This window comes from Antechinus flavipes, chromosome 1 (genome assembly GCF_016432865.1).
Source record: "Antechinus flavipes isolate AdamAnt ecotype Samford, QLD, Australia chromosome 1, AdamAnt_v2, whole genome shotgun sequence".
Classification (NCBI taxonomy): Eukaryota; Metazoa; Chordata; class Mammalia; order Dasyuromorphia; family Dasyuridae; genus Antechinus; species Antechinus flavipes.
The window spans coordinates 714,176,895-714,188,110 of NC_067398.1; the positions used below are offsets into that span (position 1 = coordinate 714,176,895).

Below are 11,216 nucleotides of genomic sequence, written 5' to 3' on the forward strand. Positions count from 1 at the left end.
GCCGGGGAGGGCTGGTTCTCCCTGCCCCGGGCCGCCCTCGGAGCCATGGCTGAGCCAGGAAGAACTAGGGACGAGTCGGAGCCCTCCTGGGGGCCGTTGGGCGGAGCTGCACAAGCGCGGCTTGGGTGGCTCCGGGATGGTTCCCACCTTCCCATATGGCTTAGACGTCACGGGCGCTGAGACTTGGCCGATCTCAGAGCTGGAAGTGGCCGGAGGAGGGACTCGGGCTGTCCGAGCCGCCGTCCCTCCTGGCCCAGCCACAGCCCAGTCCGTCCCCGCCCCCCCAGAGATGGAGCTGGGCCTTCCTTCTCCTCTTTATTCCGTCAGCTTTGGCCCTGAGCAGGATAGACTAGCCCTTGGGGGACACATGCGGGGTCACCCTCCCAAGCCCTGCCGTCAGGGTCCTGTGGTGGAGCAGGAGCCTCCTGCCCTAGCTGGGGCCCGGCCCTTGGCCCTTGCTGTCCCTCCGGCGGAGGGCCTGGACGCCGGGCTCCTGTTCCCAGCCCCCCGCCCCAGCTCCAGCAACGCAGTCCGGGGCCTGGAAGGAGCCTCGGTCTCCCAGCGGAAGCGCATCCGGGCGGGGCTTCCTGGGCCGGGAAAGTCCTCGGGAGGGTCCGGGAGAGTCCGCTACATGAGGCTGCAGCGGTTGGGGTGCAGGGCGCCCTGCAGGCGGATGGCGGGGTGGCTGTGCTTGCAGCCCCTGGCCAGGACGCTGCTCAGCAGCTCCTTGAAGAGCAGGACCACGTGCCAGTTGTACTTGGCCGAGCACTCCATGTAGCCGCATTTCCAGCTCTTCTTCACCAGCACGGCCAGGGCCCTGCGGGGACTGAAGCGCTGCCGCTGCTGGTCCCGTTTGTTCCCCACTACGATGATGGGGGCCTCTGGGGCGCCTGCTGGCCTGCGGGGGAGAAGAGGGGGGAGAGAAGGTAGGAGGGAGCCCGCCACAGGCCCTTCCGCTCTGCCTGGGGGGTGCCACCGGGAATGGAGGCGCCCCAAGAGTCACAGCTCACAAATCTAACCTTGGGAAGGAGCCAGCGCTGCGGAGAAATGTCGGCCTCGAGTCAGGAAGAACCGAATTTAAATCTGGTCTCCAACACCCAGGAGCCGGGTGATCTTGGGCAAATCCCTGAACCTATCTGCCTCAGTTTTCTCGACAATAAAATGGGGATAAAATAGCACTTTTTTATATCCAGAGATAATATTTATTGAGCGCTTAGCACAGCGCCTGGCACAGAAGCCACTACATAAATGCTAGCTATTATTATTATCTCAGAGGCCATCTGGTACAGCCCACTCATTTTACAGAGAAGGAAGCTGAAGCCCAGAGACATGAATGCATTGTTCAAGATCACACAGCTATCTTTCTAAATCATCGCTAAGAAGGGGTGTGGTGTGGTGGATCAAGACAGGAAGACCTCCATTTAAGTGCCATGATCCTGGGAGAAGAATTCAAATTCTCCGAGTTCTAGATTGTCGAGAAGGTGTTAATATGCATCAAGCAAATGGAGTTTACACACTGGAGAGCTTCCTTAATTAAGGAAACCCCAGCTCTAGTTCTCAGGACTAATCTCTCCATTCGGTTCTCCCCTTTAGACTAGGGTTCCACAGGTCCTGGTTCTCTTCTTTAGACTAGGGTTCCCCAGGTCCTGGTTCTCCACTTTAGACTAGGGTTCCCCAAGTCCTGGTTCTCTACTTTAGATTAGAGTTTCCCAGTTCCTGGTTCTCTCCTTTAGATTAGGGTTCCCCAGTTCCTGGTTCTCTCCTTTAGATTAGGGTTCCCCAGTTCCTGGTTCTCTCTTTTAGACTAGGGTTCCTCAGGTCCTGGTTCTCCACTTTAGACTAGGGTTCCCCAAGTCCTGGACACTTTACTGTCCTGAGGGGAGGGTTAGAATAACAGATAAGCACTTAGAAAGAGTCTAGAGTTTTAGTTCAACCCCTTAAGTTAACAGGTGAGGAAACTGAAGCTCAATTTGGATAAAGCAAAAGTCACAGGGACTGGATGGCCTAAGATAGAGGGCCAGGCCAGGGATCAGGAAAATCTGAGTTAAATCTGGCCTCAGAGACATACTAGCTATGTGATCTTGGGCAAGTCCCTTAACCCTGTTTGCCTCAGTTTCCCCATCTGTAAAATAAGCTGGAGAAGAAAATGGCAAAACTGTTCCAGTATCTCTGCCAAAAAAACCCCAAATAAGGTCACAGAGAGTCAGACACAATCCCACACAGCCAGCAAAGTGCCAGAGCTGGGATTCTCAGCAGCACCTCCTTGTGGCTGTGACTGTGAACTGACCTTCACTCTCCACCCAGGGGAAGATAGTCTCCAACCAACTGCTCTTGAATGAGGCCGCACTAAATTGTGGAAAGAACCAACTACACTGTTCCTCCACCTATGGAACAAAGGGATTAGTGCTGGAGAGTTTGGACAGGAGGGTAAGTGGTAGCAAACTGCCTGGTTCAGGGAAAACTACATTCAGCCAGAGAGCCCGAGTTCGAATGCTGACATTGTCATATGTTTGTAAGAATTAGGGGAAGTAACTTCAATTTTCTGCTCCTTGGGAAAGTGATAAGGTTAGACAGCTGCTCCTTGCAGGACCCCGGGGTAGAATTGGCCCCCTAGCAAACTTGCTGGCCTGTGGAACACTGGGAACAGCCCTGAACTTTGGCGTCAGATTGAAATCCTGACTCTCGTTTCTGGAATATTAATTTCCAAGCTCTTCCCTCCTTTATAGTGTTGAATGCTAAATCTTTTGTGAACCTGTGAGTCCTTAGTCCTTGAATTCCATTTTTTTCTGGCTGTTTGGAGTATTTTTTCTTTGCCCTAGGAGCTCTGAATTTTGGCTATAATATTCCTAGGAGTTTTGATTTGGGACTTTCTTTCAGGAGATGATCAGTGAATTCTTTAAATTTCTACTTTTGTTCTCTGATTCTAAGAATACCAGACAATTTCCTTTTGTGATTTCTAGAAACATAGAAACATGCTCTCTCTCTCTCTCTCTCTCTCTCTCGCTCTCTCGCTCTCGCTCTCGCTCTCGCTCTCCCTTCCTCTCTCTCCATGGCTTTCAGATAGACTGAATTCCTCCTCCACAAAGATCTAGAAAATGTATCCAACTGAATCCTATTCGGGAGAGCCAAGAAAAAGTCCCAGCCAATCATTTTTCCAGCGCAGTGAAGCTTAAAGAGACAAAGAGGTCTTCAGAGACCGGGGACAAGACCGGGCCAGGAGTGGGCCAGGCAGGGAGCGTTCCAGCCCAGGGCCCTGAGAGCAGCCCCCGGGTGGGGGGCAACGGAGCCTTCTTAAATTCTTAATTCTTTTCTTAAATGATTTTTTCTCAGTCTGTTTTCCAGATTGAAAACTTGTTTTTGCTTTGAGATTCTCACATTTTATTTTATTTATTTATTGTTTTGCTTTGTGAGGCAATTGGCATTAAGTGACTTGCCCAGGGTCACACAGATAGTGTTAAGTGTCTGAGGTCAGATTTGAATTTAGGTCCTCCTGACTCCAGGGCCGGTACTCTATCTACTGTACCGTCTAGCTGCCCCTTTTGACTTTATTTTTAATATTTCTTATGTTTCTTCCATTTGGTTTATTCTAATTTTCAGTTAGTAATTTTCTTGGTTACGCTTTTGTGTCTCTTTATTCCAAGTTGCTAATTTTCTTCACATATTTTCCCACAGCTCTCTTTCTTTCCCCATTTTCCTCTCTCTCATTTCTTTTTAAAAGAAATCATTTTTTAGCTCTTTCTCATTTCTAAACTCTCATAAATACTAGTTAAATTTGTTCCCGAGCTGTATTTTTCTTTACAGATGTTTTTGAATCATTCTCTAATTTGGGAGTTTGCAGCTCAAGTTTCCCTATCACCATAATAGCTTTTTTATGATGGGACTCTTTCTTTGTTCATTCTTTAAGCCCACTTCTTGACTTTGGACTTGATGTTAGTGCTGGGCTCTGTGCACTTCTCGGGGAGGGCCGGGGATTTCTGACCCTAGGTGCTGTCCTCTGTCCATCTTTTGGTTCCCCGGCTCAGTAGGGGACCTTCCGGTGCCCCCAAAGGAACGTCATCCAAGGTGAGACCTACTTACTGCCCTCCTGTTGGGAGTCCTTCATGTTTCTGCCACAGGCTTGGGGCTGCTGGCTTATTCCCGGATGGGATTCGGCCACTATCCATCCCCTGGGAGGTTCTGCAGGTTCAGAGGGTCTGACCTATCTGCTCCCCATTGGTCCGGCATTCGTGCTCCGTGTATTCCACCGCAGCCTGGTCTGGGAGCTCGACTGACTTCCTGCCTGTTCTGGAATGACCCAGCTATGCCTCCTGAACCTGTTTCTTGCTCAGTAACCGGCCGGGACCCTTAGGTGCAGACCCTCTCGGCCCCCCCGTCTGACTCAGGCCTCGGCAGTGTCTGACAAAACTGCCCAACGGCATCGATCCTCCACCTGCCCGAGTTCGGGGACCCCTTGGGGTGGCTTTTGGCTCCATTGCCCCCCACCCGGGGCTGCTCTCAGGGTCCTGGGCTGGAACGCTCCCTGCCTGGCCCACTCCTGGCCCCGGTCTTGTCCCCGGTCTCTGAAGACCTCTTTGTCTCTTTAAGCTTCACTGGGCTGGAAAAATGATTGGCTGGGACTTTTTCTTGGCTCTCCCGAATAGGATTCAGTTGGGTACATTTTCTAGATCTTTGTGGAGGAGGTTAGGGAGGAGAGCCAGGCTGTACTTCCTGCTACTTTTTATCTTGATTCTGCCTCCACTTATATCCTGCGGGAATCTTGAGGTGGGGGGAGGGGGGTACCCTGGGGAAAACGCTGGCTCTGGAACTTGAGGACTTGGGATTCAAATCTGGCCTCTGACACTCGTTTGCTAGCCCCCGGCCTCAGTTTCCCCCACTGTAAAATGAAGGAAGGAGATGGCTTCTAAAGTACAATTCGGAATCTGTGACCCTAACCCTTGGGCCTCAAGGTCTCTTCAGGTTTTGAATGAAAAGTTCAGAGTAAATAGTTCCTGGAGTCCCTTCATCCAAGCAAACCCCCCCGAGTTCTGGCTCTCAGGGATGTCCCCAGACCTGGGGACTAGCTGCTCTTTATCCAGATGTTGAGTTTGCAAAGCTCGCTCTCATAGGCGCCCCCCCTCCCACTTCACCCCCCCCCCCCATCCCTGCCCCCACTCTCACCGGTTCGCTGCTATCTGCTGCCTCAACACCTTGACGTAGTCGAAACTGTCCGGGTTGCAGATGTCATAAACCAGGACAAAGGCGTCCATGTCCTGCAGGCTCCAGTCCTTCAGGTCTGGCAGCTCCTGAGAGGGGAGGAGGGACGGGGTCAGCCCCAGGCCGGGAGAAGGGAGCCTGTGGGGTCCTGGGCAGGTGCCCAGAGCGGGTGGGGGGGGGTGTCTGTCCCTCAGCGAACACTAGAGGGCACTCACAGCCGCCCCCTTGGGAGATTGAGGCTGCTCCTGAGTCAGAATGGGCTGGTCCTCAGAAGTTACCTCTTACTCCTCCCCCATCTTCTCCCCCTTCCCTCCCGCCCCCCCCCCCCCCACCATTGCTCCATCCATATCACAGAAGAGAATCCCGAGACCCTGGAAAGTGACTTGTCCAAGATCACACAGCCAGCTGCAGCATAAGATTTTAAGGAAGCTCCTCGGATTCCCCCGTTTTCTACTAACAAGTCACGAGCAGAGAAAACAGCCCTGGAGTTTAGCATGACTGACCTGAACCTGGGCAAGAGGAGCCCGGGACTAGAAGAAGGCTCCCGGGCTCTGGCAGCCCAAGGAGCGCCCCTCTCCCCGTCTGCAGGGGCTGGAGATCAAGGCCGAGCCCTGACTCTGATACACGGAGCCTCCGGCCCTGCTTCCGAGGGCCGCCCAGCGGGAGACTCACAGGATGCCTCAGCCTACTCGGGCTCCAAAGAGAGTCCCGGGACCACAGAGAACGGAGCCCTCGGCCTGGTCACAACGGGAACTCAGATCTATAGACTGACCCCTGACCTGGCTCTAGCTGACCCGTCCTAGATCCTGGTCCAAACCGGCCTCCAGAGCCGGGGCTGCGGCACGGTCCCAGACGGACAAGGTCCTCCACCGGCCCCCGGCGATCACGGAAAGCCCCAGATCACCACAGAACACCCCAAGTTTCTCTGGGCACAGACACAGATGTGCACAGACATCCACTCAAGCAGCAAATACTTATGGCCTCACTGCTCTGGGCTGGGTGCCTATAGGGAGAGAGTGGGGGAAAAGGGGGCAACAGGACACCCAGGAGAGCCGGCCTGCTCCAGCCAGCAGAAAGGCCTACAAAAGGACAGAGGCCTCCTTTCTGACTCCCTCTGCTGGGAACGGTCCTCTGGCTTGGAGACGGATTTTCCAATGGGGCCTAGACAGAAGACCTAACCTTAGATGTCAGTTTTAATCCTCATTCCACCTATTGAGACCCCACTTTCCTCCTCTGTAAAATGGGAGAGTTGGTTGGGTTGAGCTCAGAGTTCCTTTCCTGATTTAAATCTATGATCCTATGATGAGTTCAGATCTTGTTTTCTACCAGTTTTGACTTTGGGGCAAGTCATTTCATGTGACTGGGGCCTCAGTTTCCTCCTCTGTAAAATGAAGAAAGTGGACTAGTTGACTTCTGAGACTCCTTCCAGCTCTATCTGGGACCCAGAATATTCTGATAACAAATCCAGTTCTCTACTCACTAAACCACACGGCCTTTCTTTCAAAGAATGGGGAATTGAAGCCCTACTTGAAGAAAGTACTTGCCCAAGACTGATTAAGCAGCGACATCAGATTGTATCAGCTTTCCAATATATCACATCGCTTCCCTGCAAAAGATTGGAGATGTAGGGAGGGGACTTGATCCCCATTTTCCTTGGCCCAGGGAAGTTTTTCTTTGCTTGTCTTCTACTCCCCTGACATAAGGTTCAGGGATTGATTGATTGTGAAAGGCCTTAAATAATGCTCCCTGTAGATCTGGACACTAGTGATCACTATCTCCTCCTTGATAGCTTTTCTCTCTAGCTTTTCAGGTCCCCTCTCTCTCCCGGTTCTCCTCCTACCTATTGGACCACTCCTTTGCTAGATCCTTCTCCAGCTCACCCCCTCTATCCATATCACTCAGGTTGTCTAGCCTATCTATCCTGTCACTCAGGGTGTATCCATGTCTCTTCTATCGCTCAGAAGTCTGTCTTGGGTCCTTTTCTTTTCTCCCTCTATATTATTTCACATGGTAATTTAATCAGTTCTCATGATTTTTATTATCTTTTTGCTCACAATTTTGAAATTTACTTATCCAGCATTAACCTTTCTCATGACCTTCAGACATTTCTAACTGGATGTCTAGTAGATATCTTAAACTCAACAAGTCCAAACAGAGCTTACTGATTTTTTCTTAAAATCTCCTCACCTCCTATATTCCATATCACTGTACAGGGCCCCCAACCTAGGAGCTATCCTATATTCCTCACTCACTCTCTCAGATCCAATATGGTGTCAAAGCCAAATGATTTCACCTCTGCTGCATTTCTCATCAGTTTCACCTGGGCTGCCTCTCTCATCAGTTTCATCTCTGCTACATCTCTCATCAGTTTCACCTGTGCTGCATTTCTCATCAGTTTCACCTCTGCTACATCTCTCATCAGTTTCACCTGGGCTGCATCTCTCATCAGTTTCACCTCTGCTACATCTCTCATCAGTTACCTCTGTTACATCTGTCATCAGTTTCACCTCTGCAGCATCTCATTAGTTTCACCTGTGCTGCATTTCGCATCAGTTTCACCCGTGCAGCATCTCTTATCAGTTTCACCTCTGTAGCATCCCTCATCAGTTTCACCTATGTTGCATCTCTCAATTTGACCTGTGCTGCATCTCTCATCAGTTTCACCTCTGCAGCATCTCTCATCAATTTCATCTCTGCAGCATCTCATCACTTTCACCTGGGCTGCACCTCTCATCAGTTGCTGCATCTCTCTATTTGATATGCTCCCTTCTCTCCTCTGACATTGTTCCCCCTCACCTTACCCCATGCAGGCTCCCTCATCACTTCACATCTGGACTATTGCAATAAGCTACTGATGAGTTTGTCTCTCTACTCCAATCTGTCTTCCATTCAATCAAAAAATGATCTCCCTCAAACATAAATATGACTTTGTCACTTCCCCTACTTAACAAATTTTAATGGCTCCCCATTCCCTCTGGGAGAAAATGCAAAATCCTATGTTGTCAATCAAAGTGGCCCCTTCCTCCCTTTCCAGTCTTCTTACACCTTACCCACACACACATCTGCTTTGATTTAGAGATACCCTTCTGTGCTATTCCACAAGACCTTGCCTCTCTGTTCCCCATATCTACACCAACTACTGATCTCTTCCTTAATCCTTCCTATCTTCTCAATCTAACTCTCCACCACATCTACTTTGATCCAAAGATGCTGGCCTCCCGGATGATCCATAAAACCTTCCATTCCTGTCCCCCTTTTCTGCACCAACTACTGATCTCACTGACTCCCTATAAATTCCACCTAAAATCCCATCTTCTATAGGAAATTTCCATCTGTCTTAATTTTAGTACCTGCACTCTGCTAATTATTTCTTACTTATCCTACATAGAGTTTGCTTGCACATTTTGTTTCCTTGTTGCTTTCTCTGGCTGATTTTGAGTTCCTCAAGGAGCAGGACCATCTTTTGCCTTTCTTGGAATCCTCAGTGCTTACACAGCGCTTGACGCATAGTAGGTGCTTTATGCTGATTAACTGCCCCCTCAACCAAGAAATTAATAAAGCAATCAATAAGCATTTATTAAACACCTTCTACGTACCAGCAAGGATACAGAGATGGATATCAATCAATAAGCATTTATTAAGCATCTATGATGCACAAAGACTATTCTAAGCACTGAAGATAGAAAATTAAAGTGAGATGGTCCTAACCCAGTCCCTTTCAATCTATTGAAAACCAAGAAAAAGGAAACCAAGGAGTCTTTTTCTGTTTTTGAAGTATGTGAAGAAATCCAACGAGAGCTGATGGGGACCCTTCCTTGAAGGCACAATCTTTTCTCGACTAGACTTCCTGAGTCCCTGGGACAGTGCTCTGCAGAATTAATAAATGGATCCTAGTTCTGTTGTCTTTTCACTATTCTGCACGCTCTCTCAGTGGCCCTTCTCCCAGGAGGTTGCTCCTCGCTCCCTGGTACAGGGAGAGCTCTACAAAGTGTACAAAGGTAGGATTTGAGGGGCCTTGGGGACGGCTTCCCTGAAATTCCACTATTAGACGTTCTTGACTTTTTTCTGGGGTCGCCTGAAACTTGGACCCTGGGGAACAGAAGAGCAGTGGGGAGTCTTTGGTGACCTGAGATCTCTTCCAGTTCTCCCAATCTGTGTTCTCAGATAGAGACCCTTCCCCTTTGATGGACAGCGGACCCCGAGGCAGTCAGTCCGATTGAAGTCCACCGGCTGCTTCTCCCAACCATGTTTGCAAATGCATAAAAGATGGGCCGGAGGATCAGGAAACAGTTATATGGGAATAAAGATGGAATTTGTTTCCCATCCAAGTTCCCAGACTGGGGCCCCCTCCTGCGAGGTTCCCTCCAAGCTTTGCCATTGTTGTCCCACAGCCCCGTCAGGCTCGCCATTCTCTGCCCCAAATTCTAAGGTCTTGTTGGGACCCTTCCCCTCTGGAAGTCGTTCTTCCAAGAATTCTCCCAGTTCTGACAAGCTGTGTTCTAAACCTACCCCCCTCCCCTACCTGTTCTTCAGGGGAGAGGGTGGCCGGGGCTTCAGTTGGTCCTCTCTCCCTACCCCAAATGCAGACCTTTAAAATGACCCTCCAGAACAGTTTCTCTTATTTTTTTTTTGTAGTTGGCAGGAAGGGGGGGGGGGGGAAGAGAGAGAGAAAGAGACAGACAGACAGAGAGACAGAGAGACACACAGAGAGAGACAGAGACAGAGAGACAGAGGGAGAGAGAAGGAAGGGAGGGAGGAGGGAGAGAGACAGAGAGAGAGAGAGAGAGAGACAGACAGACAGAGAGAGAAAGCGAGAGGGGGAGGATAGAGAGATAGAGAGAGACTGAGAGGGAGAGAGAGACAGAGAGAGACAGAGAGACAGGAAAGAGACAGAAAGAAACAGAGAGGGAGAGAGAGAGAAAGAAGGAGGGAGGGAGAGAGAGAGAGAGAGAAACAGAGCAAGACACAGAGACAGAGACAGAGATATAGAGACAGAGAGTGTGTTTAAAGAGGGAAGAAGGGTGAAGGGATAGAATGCTGGGCCTGCAGTCAGGAATACCCCAGAGTTCAAATTTGGCTTCAGACACTTATTTTGTCCTGTGGTCTTGGTCAAGTTATTTTACCCATGTCTGCCTCAGTTTCCTCACCCAAATGGAGACCAGAAGAGCACCTGCATGCCAGGATTGTCGTCAGGGTCAAACGAGGTGTTTGGGGAAAACGCTTATCTGCTTCGGGGCACAAAGCAGGCTTTGTGTTATCCCCTCTCCCGGAGCCTGCGACCTGCTCAATCCAGTCCTCCCTGGGAGGAGCGGAGAGCTGGGGGGGGGGGGGGGAGGGGCAGAGCCCCGGGCTCCCCAGAACCACGATCTCTGGTTTCCAGACACCGGGAAGGCTCCGGGAGTCCCAGCATTGCCAGAGCGTGCTCCCCCGCGGCCCCAGGACCCTGGACGGAGGCAGCCGCAGCCTCTTGTTTGGGACTCCCCCCCAGTCTGCCCCTCGGAGATGGGGGGGCCTGGCACCCTCCCAGCCAGTCTCGGCTCTCCTGGGGAAGGGCTCCCCAGCACCCGCTGCCTCCTCCCAGCCCCCAGCCCGCGTGCTCCCGGGTGCCCCGCCCCCCCTCGGCAGGCTCCGGCTGACTCACCTGGAGGCCCCCGTCCCCGGCCGAGGAGGCTGCGCTGGTGGCGGCCGAGGCTGCGGCCGAGGAGGCCGAGGCGCTGCTGCTGCTGGCGGCCGAGGCTGCGGCGGCCGCGGGGGCGGTCGCGGGGACTGCTGCGGGAGCCGGGGCCGGGCCGGGGCCGCCGTCGCTGATGCTCAGGTCGTACACCACGCCGTTGAGCAGCACGGCGGGCCGGTAGAGGCGGCGGGCGGCCGTGGGCCGGTGGCGCTCGGGGAAGTCCCCGTACAGGAACTGCCGGATGATGGCCGTCTTGCCCACGCCGGGGGCGCCCAGCACTGCCACCCGCAGGGTGCCCCCCATACCCCGCCCGCGCCCGGGCCCTGGGCCCCGGCGGCCCCGGCCCCGG

General features: G+C 52.0%; 1 protein-coding gene across 1 annotated transcript; it reads right to left on the reverse strand.

Moving 5' to 3' along the window:
- Positions 1–302: 302 nt before the first annotated feature.
- On the reverse strand, positions 303–11,216 carry RASL10A (RAS like family 10 member A). Its single transcript, XM_051973069.1, has 3 exons — positions 10,835–11,216; positions 5,158–5,282; positions 303–898 (listed from the first exon to the last, which is right to left on the reverse strand). The coding sequence occupies exons 1-3, from the start codon at positions 11,168–11,170 to the stop codon at positions 628–630; spliced, it is 732 nt and encodes a 243-aa protein (XP_051829029.1). The 5' UTR covers positions 11,171–11,216; the 3' UTR covers positions 303–627.